Source organism: Branchiostoma floridae, chromosome 10, assembly GCF_000003815.2.
Source record: "Branchiostoma floridae strain S238N-H82 chromosome 10, Bfl_VNyyK, whole genome shotgun sequence".
NCBI classification, from domain to species: Eukaryota; Metazoa; Chordata; class Leptocardii; order Amphioxiformes; family Branchiostomatidae; genus Branchiostoma; species Branchiostoma floridae.
Window position 1 is genome coordinate 12,686,908 of NC_049988.1, and position 20,344 is coordinate 12,707,251.

Here is a 20,344-nt window from a genome sequence, read left to right on the forward strand (position 1 = left end):
ATTTCGGTGACTGGGTGCCTTGCACGGATTTTCAGCATGAAAGATGGCGACAAATCAGACAGAACAGTTCGAAACGACTGACCTAGAATTTACGTCAAGCGTGCGATAGCTTGTGACGGTTTTGTTTGCCTGCGCCTGTTACACAAAGGATACATCTAACCATCCATGTAGCCTCTACCAGGCCCCGCGGATTGGTGGTCTAATATTTGTAGAAATTGAACAAATAGAGTCTATAGTACGCTAGAAGAGTTAGCCACCAGAAGAATACGTTTCCTAATCAACCATGTACTAGTTGTGCCAAACAATGCATGGTTACTATGGAATCTGTTCGGTTGAAAAATGGTAAAATGCGGGGAGTCATGCGATAGCTTGTGACGTCTGTGTTTGCCTGCGTGTTCGCTTGAAAAGTTGTAAAACGTGGGTAGTCATGCCATAGTTTGTGACGACCGTGTTTTAATACTTGCGTGTATCACACAAAACCTACACTTAAGCAACCATGTACCAATTGTGGCAAATAATACATGGTTACTATCGATATCTGTTCGGTTGAAAAGTTGTAAAATGTGGGGAGGCATGCGATAGCTTGTGACGGCTGTGTTTGTGCCTACGTGTGTCACACAAAGGATAAATTTAATCACCCATGTACCAGTTAATCAACCATGTACCAGTTGTGGCAAATAATACATGGTTACCACGGAAATCTTTTCGGTTGAAAAGTTGTAAAATGCAAGGAGTCATGCGATAGCTTGTGACGTCTGTGTTTGCCTGAGTGTGTCACACAAAGGATACATTTGAGCAACCGTGTACCAGTTGTGGCAAATACTGCATAGTAACTACGGAACCTTTCCGGTTGAAAAATTATCAAACGAGTAAAGAATAAAGCAAGAAACTGAATAGTCAGAGCTCTGTCACCCATACAGTCCCCTTGGTACCCTAACTTAGACAGCTAACGTTGTATTTTAAGCAACTATGAACCAGTTATGAAAAAAACACTGATTGGTTACTACGACACTTATCCGGTTGTAAGAAATGTAAAATACGCGGAGGTAAGAATAAAGCAAGGAACTAAAAAAACTCACTGCTCTGTGAGCCGCATAATTCCCCCTATTTCTCCAACTAAGACTGCCATTTTCATATTTCTAAGCAACCGTGTGACAGTCATGACAAGCTATGCATGGTTACTACTAAACTTATTCGGTTGTAAGAAGTGCAAAATACGCAGAGGTAAGAATAAAGCAAGGACTGCTCTGTGAGCCGCATAATTCCACCCTGGCACTTTAACTAAGACTACCATATTTCTAAGCCACCCGTGCACAAGTTATGAAAAACACTGCATGGTGAACTACAAAACCTTTCCGATTGAAAAATGTAAAATGCACGGATTTAAGAATAAAGCAAGGAGACGACTGTGCTTGCCCATTCTGTTACGCAAAGGATATATTTAAGCCACCGTTTACCAGTTATGACAAACAATGCATGGTTGCTACGGAACCTATTCGGTTGAAATATAGTAAAATGCGGGGAATTAAAGACTCACTGCTGTGTCACACTAGGTACATGTTACGGTAAACCTCATACTTCCCCTCCTGTACCCAGACCACAACATCAAGAAATTCTTTACTGGCCGCATTTCAAAATATATCGACCGGAACGATTCCGTTACAACAATGTTTAGTCAGCCTCGGCGGCTTTTTTGCTTAATTTGATCCACCGTTGTGCAGCTTGGTTATCAAAATATGTACATCTTTGGCCTCAAAACGTACAAAAAGAGAAAATGCTTAATGCACATATGTGAATAAGCCCGGTAGAATTATGAGTTAGTATAAGTTATAATGGCCGTATGAATAAATTTTCAGTGAAGACCATTTATCAATTGTCGCAATAGAAACATACAAACAAACAAAGTGTCGGCCTTAAGTTTATTGCTCAAAATTTATTCCGTTTAAATGGGAGAATAGCTTTATTTCTTACTGTGTAAACCAGGTAGCAACAAATGGAATGCTTACTGAAGAAATAGACAGTTGGGTACTTGGTATGGCAATGATGTAACAACATCATATGACAGAGTGTGATCACAAAGGCTCTCTACAAAGGTAGATTAAGATAAGAATACTCGTTTACTAGTAAGTGTATAATACTATATGCTATGATGGATTTTGACTGATTTCTAAGCTTTATTTGTCAAATCATTTTAGTCGAAATATCTAAAAAAAAAGAAAAAAAATCATTGCACCGCTTACATTGCACCACTTAAAGTTAGATTTCTAATTCTATTATTAAGAAGAATAATAACTAGGTGAATATATTCCTTTCGTGGAGTGGTCCAAATCGTCTTGAAACATTGGATTCTTGTCCTAGTTGTAGAAGAAAAGGAAAACAGTTACAAAGGGAAAAAATCTCTGTTTACAATGAATACATTTCATATTTACGGAAATACGGGTGCATATTTGTAACTAACTCTTGTTGACATTCAGATGATTACACCAATATGTAACAAAATTGTTCAAATCTTTCCAACTATTTTACTACGAGAATCCATTAACTTTTTGTGTGAAATGAAATGGATTTTCTTTAGGTTACTCTAAAAAAAAAGCCAAAAAAGTTATTACATTCGAGTAATTAGGTAGAAATGGAGAATTTAAGAAGTCACGTGATTTGATACACTCACCTCATTGGCTGAGAAGTTCGTAGGCTTCTTCAATCATTCGGGTCATTTCCTTCAGCTTCTGCTTACCAATCAGGAAACTTTCTGCAGCAAATACAGAAAAATCTATATGAACTTTTTACTATTAAAACTCATTTTGATAATCATACCAATCATTGATAATTACTGTGTAAAATATCAAACCCTGAACAGTAATTTCTGCTCAAAATAAATTGACAAATGTTTTACAAATTACATATCTTAAATCCGATACGCTAAAATCCACATTCGAAACACGCGGTCATTCAGATGATGGTAAATCATTTGCTACTAAAAATGTTTTATTGTCGGTTCCCCGACCGACCCTAACAATAACTGAAGACCTTAGTCTTTTTTTATTGTCGACCGCTTTGTGCTGGTGAAGGATATACAATTTTAGGCCTGGCATTTGAGTGACAAAAATGTTATAGAAACGTTTTCAAACATGTTCGCCTCATTTCTGTCAAAATATAAAATTATGATTGAATATCATATATCTGTATAATCAGAATATGATGTTAAAAAAACCTGCTATGGTGCATTTCAATTTTACTGTGTTTAACAGTTTTGCTTAGATCACTTCGACCGAAAAAAAATAGAATCTCTACACTCCGACTCTAATATATTTAGAACCACAGTCTAGACCACAGTGTTTTTTCCTAGGCATAATATTTAGGAAATATCAATTTTAACAATAGTAGATAAAATATTTAAGTCCTCATCTTACCTTGTTTGTCATCCTCTTCGAATTCCTGTTCATCGCCAGACCCATCTTCGTCCTTGCTCTTTCCTTTCCTGTTTCCTTTTCCCGGTTGATTCTTCTTTTTCCCCCTTTCTACCTTCCCCTCGCCTTTAAATGCGGAGAAAGGTGTTGCCTTCTTTTCTTTTTCTTCCCCCTCTTCACTGCCAGACCCCTCTGCTTCCTTTTCGAATTCTACTCCTTCTTTATTCTTTTTCTCCTTTCCTGGTCCTCCCCTCTTGTTTCCCTTTCTTGTCTTCATACCAACTCTCCATGCCTTGAAAGATGTTGACTTCTTTTCTTTGTCTTCGTCATCGCCAGATCCGCCATCTTCCTCCTTCTTTCTTTCTTCAATCGTTTGTTCCTTTTTCGGTCCTCCATCATTTTTTCCCTTTCCTTTCTTCATGCCATCTTTCCGAGCCTTCAAAAATGGCTTCTTATTTCCTTTCTCTTTCTTGTCTTTGTCGCCTGACCCTTCGGCATCGTCTTCCTTTGCCCAACCCTCTTCATCTTCTTCTTCTTCCTTTTTTTCTTCTACTTCCCCGGATCCTTCCACCTCTTTGGAGTCTTCGGTTTCCTCACTCGAGTCGTCTTTTCTCTCAGCCATGTACTACGGGGCAAAAGAATACAGTAATCTGTGACATGTCTTTTTTCTTTTGCATAAACAAAACAATCCGCCTGATTGACAAATCTGCATAAAACACTACTTATTTGTACTCTGCAATACATTATTCTTGATTTTATTATTTTGGGGGGCCTATGTTGTACATTTGACGTTTCTCTTGTTAGCAATAGTGTTTCTCAACACGCAATACCACAAAGTAGTTATTGCTACAAGCAAGCAAACTTTTTTCGAGATAGTATTACACACACAAAAAAAGTTCAGTTTATCGACATCTTATTTGCTTCTTTTTACGAACAGGTAGCGAACTGATATTACGTTTCCCGTAGTTTTCAGCACATTCCTTAGGCTATCAGTGTACCCGAGTAAGGCTAAGGTCACATTTCCACAAAGGGGCCCGGCCGGGTAGCTTTCGGGAACGATAAGTATGATAAAAAAATACAACAAAAGCACAAAACGGACCGAAAATAATTCAGCAGTATGCATTTTGCGTATCTATTGGCATAAACTTAAATTTTTAGTTTACCCAAACAGCCCGGCCGGCCCCGGGTAAAAAATGTGACCTAGGCCTAAGTCTTAAGCCTTACATTTCGAATAATGCTTTCCAAGGAACGAAGCTCCTCGGCCGGGTCGGTTAGCTTGTCCCCCACTGGTCCCCCGACGCACAGGACCAAGACCGACACCAGTACAGCTATCCTCAACATTGCGATCTCTCTACTCGTAGACTCCAACACTGAACAGTGACCAGAGTATCATTCTACAGGGAATTTATACTCTCCTTCCTTTGAAAGGCGCATTCTTGATATGCACGGGGTTTACGTCTTTTCAATTTGGGACACACCCAGACTTTTTACGTCAACACTGGCGTTTACATAGCATAGATAGCGGTTCTAGTGTGATGGGATGTTACGGACGCGTTCATGCGAATGACTGATACTGATCTGGTGTTTGAGTTCTAGGCGCGGTCTGACATTTGTCGTAGGACGTCGTGCGATTCTGATGACGTATTTTTTCAAGCAGCTAGCAAACTATGGTAGAACAGATCTCCGACAGAGATCCAAGGCAGCCTTTTTGTCGTAACAGTGGTATCTCACTGCACTTGGGACACCGGTGCGGCACAGCGGGGTTCGTTCACGGCGGCACTGTTGTGTTATTTTCGCCAATTTTCTTTTTATAATGTAGATATTGCGTAAAAGTATGACTTAAAAAAACAACAAAATACACAAAACCATTCATTCCGTAAGAGTTGGATCTCACTGCATTCACTTGGGGCACCGGTGCGGAACTGCGGGATTCGTTCACTGCGGCACTATTGTGTTATTTTCGCCGATTTTTTTTTATATTTTAGATACTGCGTAAAAGTATGGCTAAACAACAAAATACTCAAAACCTAAGAACATTCATTCTTAATCTCTGAAATTCGTTGAGTAATCTTTCGAACCCCGCAGTACCGCACCAGTGCCCCAAGTGCAGTGAGAGTCCACCTTAACAAGACAACCAAATATTGTACGAAATTTTAAAGGAACTTCCACAGTCGTCCGATCGTAATACCGGGCTCTTTGTTAGTAGTAGTAGTAGTAAAATCATTCTTTATTCGGAAAATAAAGGAAAGTGACATTGATCCCAGGTCATGCCGGTCTTTGCAGATCAAACATGCAGGGAGACATGGACAAATTGACATACGACATTACAATAATGATATCAAACACTTTAGTTCAGTATCGTCTTAAAATCATTCGTCTTAAAATCATTCTATTGCACAGTATTCCCAGTGTGGCTCATGTCGAGCTCTCCATATCGCATAGGAGGACAATAATGACATTCGACTAATGTCTCTGAAGAGCTTCTTTGGTACTTTTGCCTTAACAGTCTTGAACAGCGTTCTGAGTCTATTCTTGTTATCTGGGGTGATAAGCCCCCTTGACCCAACCTCAACACAAGTAAGAGTAACTGAAATGCCTGTTTTGCTCAAGTCTGACACAAGGGAAGTATATTTGTTAACCTTACGCTCATGACTGGCTTTAATGTTCTGTTCAAAAGGTACAGTTAGTTCTTGTATATGGATGGTGTTTTCTCTAGGCAGGAATATGACTAAGTCCGGCTTCTGTGCTGTAGGTATGGTTTGAACAGGAATAGTACCGCCGTCAGTTGTATACCCTTGCAAGTCTGCGTAGACACGGACGTCTATCTGCGAGTGATCAATGTTCTCCTGAAGGGTATCCACTATGAGTTTAAGTATGGAATTGTGCCGGAACGTATATCGTCCTTGCTGAAGGGAGACGCCACAGTTATTAAGAACATGATGTAGAGTTTCCCTGTTACCGCACAGTTTGCATTTGTCATTGGTACGCTTGCCCCAAGTGGCTAGATTACAGAATGTCGGCAGAGCGTCTATCGATGCACGTACCGCGAAGCTGAGAATACCCTTTGGGAGGTCATACATCACTGACTTCCAGGTGAGATCACATTTCTCTTCTTCGATAAGCTGTAGCATGTGTCCTTGTTGTTGTAGGTTCTTTTGATGTTTGTTACAACTCTTATGTCAACATTTTTCAGCTTCAATGGAAATAGCAATATATTTGCGTATACTATGTTTGTACGTGCTGTTTTGTATGTGTCTATTGTTCAATCAACGGTAGCTAAAGTTTCATTGTTAAACCAATGGGAAAATATAAAAGCTGTATCTTTTATTTCACATTGACGTAGTCATTCCATTCAAGTGCACTTTGATGGTAAATGAATCACGTGCAACACCCAAGGTAGACAGTAGAATATTCCAAAGAAAAAAAGTAGCACTATTGTTATAGGGTAGTCACACTCGTAATAATTGGACGGAAACAAGGGATGCAATCGCCAAGAGCTGCGAGATCGTTGTCGTCGTCATACTTAGATAGTCTGGATGCCAGACACCTGAAGGCGATATTTAACCCTTCAACAGGGACCGAAACACTTGTCTTGATCCTAGAGTTGGCACCTCCTTAGCCAGAGTTTTCTCAGGGTCTACCACAGGGGGCTGGGGAAAATTTTCCTTAGGGCCTTGTTGGCCCTGGAGCCGAGAAGCTGGCCTGTGCAGGCCCTGGAAACAGCCTGGCATCCAGATATGCTTAGATAACACTTAACTGGAGGATAACCCAGTTGTCAGCAGGTTGATTTCCACCCTTTGGACCCGTGACCTAATTGAGAAATGTTAAATTTAGCGCTCTTATCATTGTTGACTCCTTCGAATTCAGCACGTTTCGCGGCACATTGTTAGTTTTGACCTGAACCAATCAGGACGATTCGGTACCAGGTCGAGGACGACTCGGGCTTTGGTTATGGTTATGGTTATGGTTATTGTTATGGTTCAAGTTAGAATTGCGGTTACTTTGTAGTGAGCCCTTGTCCTGCTGGCTTTTTTGGTCAATTTTACCACCATGAGCTGACTAAAAATTCGACCTTTTACTTCCCCTTTCTGTGAGCGTTACTGCGGATTACCGCATTTAGGTGAGAAATACTAACCTAAAAGAAATACGGGACCCACATACAGAGATAATGTATGTGTAGCCCATATGATATAACATATGATATCTATTGCCGCCAAAACGTCTAGAAACAGTCCTGCTGCTAGGCATGGTGACGCAACGTCCCGATTCGTAGCCTGGTAATAACCATACCATCGAGGCGCTCGAAATGCTCTACGGCACTGTAGAGGTAGCCGGCCCGTGCAGTAAATTTAAGCGAAGGCCGGGGGAGATCTCAGGGAGAATGGTACCGAGGCTAACCGATTGGTACCCAGGCTACGGGCCGAACTGACCATTATAACGAATCAACAATGATAAGAGCGGTAAATTTAACATTTCGTAATTAGGTCATGAGTCCAAAGGGTAACCTGCTGACATCTGGGTCATCCTTTAGTTAAACGTTATCTAAATATAGTCTGGAAGCCAGACTGTTTCCAGGGCCTACATAAGCTAGCCAGACGGCTCCAGGGCTTACATAGCCCCAAGGAAATTTCCCCACATGCCCCTGTGTTAGACTCTAAAAAAACTCTGGTTAAGGTGCTTACTCCGGAATTAAGACAAATGTTTTGCTCCCTGTTGAAGGGTTTAATGTCGCCTTGCGCGGTGTCTGGCATCCAGACTATCTAAGTATGGCGACGGCAACGATCTCTCAGCTCTTGGTCTTTGCAGCTCTTCTTTCCGTCGAGCACGCCGGTGCCCTACCTCCGAAACCGGACGGTCCGATCGTCCACACTCGGTATGGAGACGTGCAGGGAATGTACGCGGAGGAAGGGGCCATCTTTCTCGGGCTCCCGTTCGGGGTTCCTCCGGTTGGTGAGCTACGCTGGAAACCTCCTCAGGTAGTAGGGCTGTGTACATAGACTCTGGACTTAGACCATACCCGTTAGGGGTGGGTACTGGTACATCAAATTCAACTACAGGTATGGTCCAGGTCCGGAGGATCAGGTCCTGGTCTGGACCTAAACCTGGACCTAGTTGCTTGTGAAAACTTGTGAATTGGAAATACTCAAAACAATGGTATATTTTATAACAAAGGAATCTTAACGGAGAATACGACTGGCGTTTTAAACTGTTATTTTCATGTACAAGACAAATACCTCTGCCATCATAGACCGATTATCTCTCCTTTACTTCGCCCTGGTTATTTCTTGGGGTCGTAAGCCCGAAAATACGTAAACGTCTGCCTGTAAAATTTTTCTTTTTCTAGCGGTTCAAAGTCCGGTTTACTGATTTCTGGCAGGTTCTCGTTTTTTTGTCGGACCGGTCCAAGAAGAAAAACGGTTCTGTATCGGTACACCGTACCTGTAAACTGTTTAGGTACGAGTCCGGACCTAAACACCTGTACTGTACCTGTACCTAAATTACTGGTGAACTCCACCGAAGATATATAAGCAAATTCCGTCGCAAAGATAACATCTTTTGATAACATACCAGTTAAAGATTGACAATACTTAAAATACGATTGTTTTGGGACTCAAATATGTAATGTTTTATACAAAGGTGACAATTTATCAATTAAAATACAGGTAGGTACATCGTTAATTAACCATAACTGTTACGCTACAGGTACAGGTGTGGACATGTACCTGTATCCATGTACAGTACCTGTACCTAAAAACTGCCCTACCCAGTTAAAGATTGAAAATACTTACAAATGTGCTTGTTTTGAGACTCAAATATGTGATGTTTCATACAAAGATGACAATTTATCACTTAAAAATGCAGGTAGGTACATCGTTAATTAACCATTATAATAGTTGTCTGTTCAGGTACAGGTCTTGACCAGTACCTATATCCATGAACAGTCCATGTACCTAAAATCTGCTCGCCCAGTTAAAGATTGAAAATACTTACAAATGTACTTGTTTTGAGACTCAAATATGTGATGTTTTATACAAAGATGACAATTTATCGCTTAAAAATGCAGCTAGGTACATCGTTAACTAACCATAACTGTTCAGGTACAGGTCTTGACCAGTACCTGTATCCATGTACAGTACATGTATCTAAAATCTGCCCTGTCCAGTTAAAGATTGAAAATACTTACAAATGTACTTGTTTTGAGACTCAAATATGTGATGTTTTATACAAAGATGACAATTTATCACTTAAAAGTACGGGTAGGTACATCGTTAACTAACCATAACTGTTTAGGTACAGGTACAGGTACCTTGTGGCGAAAAGACTTGCCTTGTTGCGAATTGACATATTGTTGCGAAACAACCTGTAACGCCTATCTCCATGTTCAGTACTTGTACCTAAATTTTGCACTATTCTCAGGCGTACAACCTGTCCTGGGCGCCAGACGTTCGCGACGGCACTGTACCGGGCCCGGCGTGCCGACAAGACGGGTGTGGAGTGAACGACACCGACTATCAATACACCTGCAACCGCGACAAGAACAGGACGCAGAGCGAAGACTGCCTGTACCTTAACGTGTACGTGCCCAGATCCCTTTTACTGAACACTACTGTCAGTCTACCTGTTATGTGTTGGATACATGGCGGACAGTATGTTGGCGGGACGGGTGCTGCTTTAGTATATGACGGACGGTTTTGGGCCAACAAGACCAACACTGTCGTCGTGACCACAAACTACAGGCTCGGAGCGTTTGGCTACCTGGTGACCGGAGAGGGAGAAGACGACGCAAGGGGCAACTATGGGACTCTAGATCAGATTGAGGCACTCAAGTGGGTCCAGCAGAACATCGCTGACTTTGGCGGTGACAAGGACAAAGTGACCGTTATCGGACAAAGCGCCGGGTCAGATTCGATTGCAGTTCTCCTGACATCCGCTAGGGCGGCAGACCTGTTCCACCAGGGCATCATGCTGAGTGTGCCGTTCTCCATCACTCACAAGACTCAGTTTGAGGCGATTCGTCTCGGGAACGATATAAGCAAGCTCGTGAACTGTTCTGACGGGGATATGAAGTGCCTTCGCTCCGCGCCTGCTGACGATATTCTTCACGCTCAAGATGAAGCGGGTAGATACATAGCCGACCCCTTTAGGCTGCTAGAAATATTTCTTCAGTGGGGCCCTACAGTAGATGGCGACGTTTTGCCCAGGCAAACTGTAGATAGTTTTGCAAGGGGACAGTTTCAGAAGAAACCGTTCATCATTGGCAATGTGGGGGAAGAAGCTGTTCTGTACGTTTATTCAGCTTTTGGCAAGCCAATGTCAAAACTTGAGTTGGATGCTGTTGCTTTGGCATTTTTCCGTGGAAAAGGCCCGACAGTGCTTCGTGAGTATAACCCGCCTCAAACATCAGACTACCGTCCGTTTTTGTCTCAAGCCGCGACAGACTGGGTTTTCGTATGTTCAACCCGAAATGTCATCCGAAATGCAGTCGCAAGTGGCGAACAGGACGCCTGGCTTTACGTTTTTGACCATGTCTGGTCCTTCGCGAACTTTTGGAACGACTCTAGTTTCTGTAATGGCCACGTCTGTCACGGCGAAGACATTCCGTTTGTATTTCAAACAAACCATTTGGTGAATATTAGCTTTACCCCTGACGAACAGGTTTTGGCCGACACCATGGCATACCACTACGGTAACTTTGCACACACGGGGGACCCGAACAAGTCTAGTCCGCACGTCTGTATCCCAAACAATGTCCTCAAGTCCCCACTTAACTGGCCCAAGTACAACGAAGCTAACCACTATCCCAACATAAATTTCACCACTCCACATAACGTTATAGTTCACGCTTATAACAAGGAAAAGTGTGATTTCTGGGATAAGGAAAATATCTACTCAGGAACAAATTAAAACAAAAGTCCATAGAAAACCAACCTCTGTGAAGTAATTATAGTGTTTTCGTGTGGGCGAAGCTGTTTGATGGTTTGAATAAGGGCCACGGTAGGCTTAGGTCACAGAAAATAAGGGTCGGATGACGATATTTTCACGCAAGAAAACCGTTTTAACTTTTGTGAAATTGGACAGGCATGGATTGTACTACACACCCTTCAAAATAGGGTTATCGATCTATAATTCTACAAAGCTTGAAAATACCGCTGCAGTGCCCAAACTTAACTGCAACATCAGGACTTCAATAACTACCGACATGCTGAACAATGAGACAAATCCATTCAATGGATCTTGAGTTTAAGCTGCCAATGCATAAAAAAAAAAAAAAAACAATACCCCTATCAATGTTCACAGTCTTACTTTACGGAGTAAACAGCAAATTAGCAAGAATATTTTCAAAGTTACCTTTGTAAGCCAGATAATTGCACAACGGATTGACGTACACTTCTGTTAACCGCATGGAATCCGAAAATACCAAACCTGTGCGGTTCAGCTAGCTAACTTCGCATTTTGAACCACCCGGATAATTGCACGAAATTCACTGGCAAATAGGCAGTGCAATTAAGCGGCTTCTTTAGTTAGAACTCTTGATTAAAACAGCAAAAAACAAGAAATTTCGTAAGGTCTTCCCTAACTACACATACATGTATGACGTAATAAATTTGTGCTTGATAAAAATAACAGTGTAGAATGTTAGTCTAATTGACTGTATACAGTTGAGGCACATTTCACGTAATAAAGTTTGTAACTTGCAGATAAAATATTCAATCAATCTATCAAAAATGGTTTCTGTCAGTTCTGATGTTCTCAACTGTGTCATGTTTTACATAAAAACTGCTAGTGACTACACTTTAAAACTCTCGGAAAGTATTGCTGTTTCAGTGGATAATTCGTTTAATATGAATACATACATACATAGTATTACATAATTCATCTGGTTTTACACCGGTGAGGCACAGTCCAAAGCACAAGTTTTCCAGAATGATCTGTCCTTCATGGCACACACTAAACTTGACCCTGACAGTCCAATGTCTCTTTCTGTCATTGTCTTTAAGGTAATGTACGGTCGGCCAACTCTGCGCCTTCCTTCTGGCAGCCAGTCCATTAGTCTCCCTGCAGGCTCGTTCCCACGAACCACGTGCCCACCCAGGGCGAGTCGGCGCTGCCTCACCACAGATGAAATGGCTGGGAGTGGGCCGTATAGTTGCTTGTTGGTTAAACAGTCTCTCCATGAAACATTATACACCTTTCTCAACATCTTCGTATAAGTACCATCCAATTTTTTGCTCTGGGCTGCTGTCATAGTCCATGACTCACAACTATACAGTAGAATATGAATAAAAACATAACTGATTTATAGTTCGAAATCAGTGTCATTGTTTTTCGTTGAGAAGTCTTAGCAGTGATGGTACTGGACTTTTGCGGAATCTTGCAGTAGGGATGGTAGTTAAAGTCAGTGTTTGTGAGTTCCGCAGGTTACGGCAATGCGTCTGTCCACTGGTTTGCGGTAACAGGTGGGACAGCGTAGCAAAGTGGTATTGTGTTCGGCCCGTGACCGAGAGGTCTCGAGTTCGAATCCGACTGCCGTGTTACCGATCTTGTGCCCTTGGCAAAGGCACTTTACACAACTTTCCTCGCTTTACTCAGGTGAAATTGAGTACCTAGCTTCGGCTAGGGCCGTCCCTCGGATAGGGTTCCGTGTCTGGGGAGAGCCATATGCCAGGCACGTTAAAGAACCCGCCACACATGCGAAGGTGCGGTGTGAGTGTTTAGAAAAAAAACTAAAGTACCTTGGCCGCACCTGTGGAACTCACTAACACTGACTTTACCTACCATCCGTACTGGGGCAATTACTGTGACAGTCACAATTACTGTGACAGTCGTATTGAGGTCATCTGAGTGGCGCCGAATAGCAGCTCTCTCCAAACCCTTGCGAATTTAGCCCCGCCTATTGTAAGCTACTCACAATTCAACCCCTGGCTGCAAAGAGTCAGTAGACGGCCCACCCAATACCAATACAAACACCAGGTCTGCAGTTCTTTCTGACCTTTGCATATTGCAAATCTATGTCAGAGGTTAATTCTTCTTTCCTCCAGGATTTCAAGTCCGCACTGTTGTAGGGCTAATGTGTAGTCAGTGAAGTGTCGCCAGAGGGTTGTTCGGCAGGCGCTTCTCAGTACAAGTTCCATCCTCCTACGCAGGGACATCCAACGGCCAAACTGCCTGTCTGTCTTTGTCAAAAACTTCTGACGAGGATAACTCAAGAAGGGAACAACGGATTTTCATTATTTTTGGTATGTAGGCACCTTAGACAATGTTGTACAAGATAAGATACTAATTATGCAAAGTAGGAGTACATTTGCATAATTAATGAGAATATTCTATCATGGCAGTTTTTTCAATGTATCTCTTGTCCCGGATGTTATATGGTCGTGACATTTGGGTGGTAGATAGCTTTTAGCGTAATGATAAAGTGGGGCAAGTTTCATTCTCCTAAAATTAAATTGTGGAACTGCAGGGGCGTTTTTGTCAAGACACCCCAAAGAGGATAACTGCAGAAAGGAACGACGGATTGCCTGCATTTTATGTATGCAGTTAGTTTGGGCAGAGATGTTCATAATGATATGCATTTTATGCAGATGAGGACTTATTTTGCATAATTAATGAGGAAATTGGTTAATTCCATTGTTTGCAATTACTGGACTTCGATAAAGGTAACACTGGTTAATTATAATTGCTGGAACATTATGCAGATATCAAATATGCAAATGAGGAATTTATTTGCATAATTTATGCAAAAATTTCAAAACAACTTAATGATTAATGATCTGAATTGGGAATTTTACTTGTGTCATGTGTACTGTACGTTATCCAATGATGAACAACAACATGCATAAATCATGTCAATGTTGAGTCATTTACATGAAATTAACAAAGCTCTAAATATTCATGGAGGTATGAGGTCGCCGAACTCTAGTTTTTGGATATCATTAATACCACGCGTCATACATTCAAACCATCTAGTCTGTATTTGGGGACTTTCTATAGTCTATTTTGGGTCGATTTTTCTCTAGTATATCAAGTTTGTAGCAGGATCAGAGATTCCCATTACATGATTTTAATCAGCATTTTAACCTGCATTTTTACAAGTCGCAGATAGGCGGCGTTACTAACCAATGGACTGAAGTTGCACTATTCATATGCGTGATACCCTTATAAGTAACGGTTACTTTTTGAATCAGCAGACTTGTGTCTTGACATGGTCGACATCACGTTTATCCCCTAAACAAATAGATGGTACTATCATATTTCTGTTCATGTCTATTTTCTTATAGCAACTTTAGTTGTAACATTGCATTTCTCCGACCTTCGAGCCTTGTTTTCTGCGGTAGGGAAAACCATACTGTTTTTGTTCCTGTCTATCATCTTTATACTTTTTCTTCCTTCTGTAGCCAATCAGAGCTTAGGTTAAATATTTGCTGCCGATATTTTTTTTACTCGTACTCAATACTATAGGGCTGCTTGAAGCCTAATGGTAAACTGCTGTGTGCTTGACAAATAACTACGGGGGAAACAGTATTTTGGAACAAGTGTACAAAAACACAAAGCTCGCTGTAGTACTGTAAAAAACGCCAGGTAACCCGTTTTGCGAACTTGGTCTTTATTCTCACAACTGCTGCGCACTTATCGAAAATCACAACGTTCCATCTACAATTTCTCGAGTTATATGCCGTTGACCTACATATAGATCCATGATAACCGAAAACACATTGCCTTTCTTGGAGAAGGGAGTAAGTGTTCCAGTTGCTGTATTGTCACAGCTAGTATGTTCCTATTTGCGCCATGAAGCTGATGTAACGTGCCCTTCAACACGGACTTTTATTTTACGTTCCTTCCGAATAAATGATGCTCCTATCAGGGTACCAATCTCCAGAAACTATTAAGAAAAGGGAAGTCAATTCGATGCTGCTATTCATTGAGATAAGAGGACATCCACTTTGAACAAATTAGTTTTTCTCCCTCTTCCTTTCTTTGCACCTTTGTTTTTCTTTCTCTTTTTTTCTTTCTTTCTTTCTTTCAATTGCTTATCATAATACTATTCTTAAGTATACCATGGTTACAGGCATTTTATGGTTCTGGAAATGAAATGAAATGATAATCGACAAGTATTGCCTCTAGTTTACTGGATTATAGCGTCGATACAGCCTTGAAAACGTGTTTCACTTCATGTATACCACAAAAAAACTACTTCGGAATCCTAAACTGTATTATCGAGCTAGTACGAGGTGATATGTTCTTGCACTCAAGTGGAAAAATATACAGAATCAATGACAGTGAAGATTAATTCTACGTGACCCCCTTGACCAGTCGACTGTATTGCTACAATGTACGTTTATTACCCTGTGAAACAACTGACACATGGGTGGGCCTAACGCATTGTGAGATATAGAGGTCGACTAGAAAATCTTCATTTTCACTATAGAATCGCCGCGAGTGCACGGTTGACTGCAATTGTAACCTCACCTTTGGCCAAAAATCATCTCCAGCATGGAGATAGGAAGCTACAATGGACCTAAATTGCTATCGCATAACACACCCCAACGCCTATGGATACAATCTGTACAGCAAAGATGCTCTTCAATAAACCTTCAGATGATACACTAGAAGGACAACGTGTTTTCTTGCAATAGGTTTTCATGCCAACAGCATAGATAACATGGTCATGGTCGATACTGCTGAAGATAGCAAGGCAAAATCTCGATTTGGCTGCCGGAGGCTCCGGTGGCCGGAAATTAAATGCTAAGGCACTCCCAAGAGCAAGGAACACCTGAAGATCTAAGGTCCTACTGATATCGTTTTTTTGTAACGAGGGGATTTGGACCAACTTTTTTGCCTTTGCGGTTTCTGAATATCGTAAATCAAAAGTTTTGTGAGCGGACAAGAAGACTGCGATAACTAAATCGTATATCAATGTTGATGTTGCGTTAGGTGGACTCTCACTGCACTTGGGGCACCGGTGCGGCACTGCGGGGCTCGTAGATGACTCAACGAATTTCAGAGATAAAGAACGAATTTTTCTTACGTTTCCTCTATTTTGTTGTATTCTAAGTCATACTTTGACGTATTACGCAATATCTAAATTATTGAAAATCGAGAAAATAACAAAACAGTGCCGCAGTGAACGAACCCCGCAGTGCCGCACCGGTGCAGCGAGAGTCCACCTGTTGGTAGATAATATAGTAGTCATGTTTTTTTTCCTGTACACTTAGAAAATATGCAACCTTGGTTACTGTTTGCCTGAGGAAGAAACGTCTTAAAAACAGTTTGGGCTTCAAGTATTAATAGATACATTAGCATTCCCAATGGAAATAGTGGAGAGAGAAACTGTAACATTGGTAGAGAAAAACAATGGCTTGAAAAACTGCTAGTAACATGGACATACTGATGTATATTTCATAGAACAGTTGTACTTGAAAAAATGCAGGAAGTAAATTCTCGTTAGTCTTTATTCTGAAGTAACAAATCAAAATCAAAAATTCTACTTCATTCTATTGATGGTACAATCTGTAATCAGTTATTCAGATTAAACATCTTTTATTAAAGGTCGCTCATACATTTTTAATATGAGTAGATGCCCGTAAGGTCAACTATTCTAATTGAAATATAATCTCCACTGTTCTTTAATTCACAACTTCGAGTAATAAGGCGTTGCTTGAGTAAGACACAAATTGACACCAAATTAAATGAATATTTTTTCAATGTTGGAGAAATGCTAAAATAGATTTTACAACCAAACCTAATAATACGTTTCGCTGAAACAAGTTATAGGACTGCTCAGAGCAATATGCTTTATTTAGAACCCAATCTCACTCGAGAAAATAATATCAGCTCGGTAAAATTATGATTGACATCTACTTGAAACATGTAATTACGACTTTGTTATTGTAATAAGATACAAGAGAAGGATTTATCGGCAACCTGTCATAAAATACGTCCTGACATTGCTCCATCGTTACTAAGATTGCTTATAGTCGTTAAAGGGGTCTCGAAGGCTCAACACCTCGAGTGTCCTTATCAATTTTGACAGTTTCAATGTTGCCTGCCACGAACACCGGCATCTACATCACCTTATCAATAGAAAACATATTTATATGTCATATGACCATTTGAAGACATCTTCTTGGACCTAAGCTTCGTATTCATCATCATTTTTGCATTGCGATCGATGTACTTGATGGTTGTTGTGAATCGATAAACTGCTATGATATTATTATTGATATCAATATTTGCTGTTGATGAATCTGAAGTTTTCAAGGTCTTTGAAAAAAGTAATATTATTCCTATGATTTATGACATGTTTCATTTATACTTCTGGGCTTCTTAAAATACACACTGGACCAATTCCAGCTGAAAAGTGAACGTGAGTTGAATACTTGTAGTTGTACTTAGTACACTTTCTTTAAACTGATGCCAGCAGAGGTTTAAGGAGGTTTCTTATGTATGATTTCTCAGAAAAGGTTAGAATTATTCATAGTTTTTCTCATCATTGTCACATAATCTAAATCAAGTTGTAGTACACGGCGTTTATATATTGATGTTGTTGAGTATTGATAAACTTTTTTTCAAGTAGTAAAAAATCAATCTTAGTACCTTTAAAGCTATTCAAACTCACGTAGCATTTCATTATAGTAATTGTGACACCAACGACACCAATATACAACATTTCCAAATTTAATCCAACCATAACAAGTGCCATTCGATGAACATAGACATTTTATCTAGATTATACACCCTTCTGATTTTATCGAACATCAAACCTAACAAATCACTTCGTGATTCCTGCCGCCATAAAATTAAATTGAATTTCTTCGATGACGTAAATGTCGAAAGGGCAGTCGGTTCAAATCCTGACACTTTGGCTAGCTACAGTATCATTATATAATATTTGCAGGAGTAAGGGGTACAAGAAATTACAAGACATCAAAATATGTTGTTTTCGTGTCAAGAGAACGTGGATTTTATGCCAAAGTCCATGTTTATTGAATGATAAAAAATGAAATGGAATCATGGATAAACGTAATCAGAAAAACTTGCCTCACTTGTCACTGGGTTCAAAAGTACTCTAATAACTTCTGGAATTCGGAAAACCTGTAGCAACATTTTTATGTCTGACTAAAAAAAGAAATTTAGATAAGAAGGAACTTTCAAAATTATTTACTTATTGAGATTGAAGGTTAATGGTTAAACCACCGAAGGTTTTTATTTATTTATTTGCAGACCAATATGAGCAATATGTTGGAATATGTAACGTAATGTTTATTTCATAAATTTATCTCTTTGATTTGGATTATTCTCCTTTTTTCTATTGTTGTACCTACGACTATAAGAATGTTGTAGCTCAAGTTTTCACAAATATGAATTTGAACAGCACACAAATGTATGTCCTCTTACGGTTACAGGTAAAACAGTTCAAATTTTCAAATACGATGGTTTTTGGCAAGATTAAGCATTTAGGTTATTTTTTTCTCTCACTTAGCTATGGTCATATGATGCCTTTATTCATACAAATTTGACAGAGTTTCCCATTTTATTTCTCTGAAGTAAAAAAAAAATAATGTTAAATAAGACTTAACAGTGAGCGTTCTTCCTCAGTGGAGTGTTCTAAAACAAAATTAGATGTTCAATTTTTCAGCCAATCATGCTCTAAGAGCAAAATCGGAGTAAAGTTCAGGTAAATTTACAGGTATGTACTTTCAAGAAAATGTCAGCTTTTGAGATTTTACCATGTAAATACATTCTTTTATGCTGATATCAGTTCCTGGTCATGATATAGTACCTGCAATGTCAAAAGTGTTCTTGATATGGGCCCTGTACACAATGTTCTTTAGATGTTTATGAAAAATGATAGTCGGTCAAAGATTGCGAGAGAAAAATGACAAACACCAGAAATATATTCTTTCCTAACATCTGGTACGCTGGATATCCATCCTTGTGTCATCTTCTTTGGAAATCACAGCAAAAGGATCTTTATCATTCCGCAAGCTAAAAGGAAAATACTCTAGTAGAGACAGTCAGTCTGTCCGGTGTGCCTAATGCATTATGCATTGTTTATCTTTTGAACGTCTTGGGGAATTAAGTAAACTGTTACGCACGACTATAAGTTGTTTGGTGAGAGGCTTTCAGACGACATCTGCCATCTTTATTTAGCTCTGACTGGGCAGTCACGTGACCTGGAGGTCAAAGGTCACACAGGTGACGTAATTGTTTATCTTTTTGTTTCAAACAAAATCTTTTGAACGTCGTAGAGAATTGAGTAAACTGTTACGCACGACTATAAGTTGCTTGGTGAGAGGCTTTCAGACGACATCCGCCATCTTTATTTAGCCCTGATTGGGTAGTCAGGTGACCTGGGGTCAAAGGTCACACAGATCACGTAATTGTTTATCTTTTTGTTTGAAAAAAATTTTAGTGCGACTACAACTGATTATATTAATGCACATAGTGGATGTATAAGGTAACTACTTCTGAACGTGACAAAAGTTAACGAAGCAAAACAGTACCAACTTTACACTGGAAGTTAAATAATGATTGAATTTTATTGTACATTTTCACTCGGGTTAGTTGTGAGATTGGCCCATTGTTAACGTTGGGTGCTTTCAACGTCTCATTTTTCTCAGTTTCCCATCGTTAATAGACGCTTTACTTTTTTTTTTAATTTGGACATTCAAGTGAATACCGCCATATACCTCCTAAAATGGTGTAATAATCAACATTAAAAGGTGGGAGAAAATAAATATTTTCTTTATTACGATACTTTTATTTTCCTGTGCCTTTTCCATAGTCTATCGTCTTAATATGTTGTTACGAAAACAATTCTGGACATTTCGTTTGCATATTATTGCAATAACAATTGATCAATCAATCATATCAATCGATCTTGTCCGTAAGGATTCGATCAGCATGGTCACATCCGAGCTGTTCTCCTTGTCCGT

General features: G+C 40.0%; 2 protein-coding genes across 2 annotated transcripts; one reads left to right on the forward strand and one right to left on the reverse strand.

The window, feature by feature from the left end:
• Positions 1–1,905: 1,905 nt before the first annotated feature.
• Positions 1,906–4,748, reverse strand: LOC118424900 (uncharacterized protein DDB_G0286299-like). The gene is made up of 4 exons (XM_035833707.1): positions 4,632–4,748; positions 3,411–4,032; positions 2,669–2,749; positions 1,906–2,354 (listed from the first exon to the last, which is right to left on the reverse strand). The coding sequence occupies exons 1-3, from the start codon at positions 4,746–4,748 to the stop codon at positions 2,670–2,672; spliced, it is 819 nt and encodes a 272-aa protein (XP_035689600.1). The 3' UTR covers positions 1,906–2,354; position 2,669.
• Positions 4,749–8,173: 3,425 nt separating this feature from the next.
• LOC118424901 (crystal protein-like) lies at positions 8,174–11,312 on the forward strand. The gene is made up of 3 exons (XM_035833708.1): positions 8,174–8,383; positions 9,825–10,856; positions 11,064–11,312. Exons 1-3 carry the CDS (start codon positions 8,174–8,176, stop codon positions 11,310–11,312), a joined length of 1,491 nt encoding a protein of 496 aa, XP_035689601.1.
• The last annotated feature ends 9,032 nt before the right edge of the window (positions 11,313–20,344 follow it).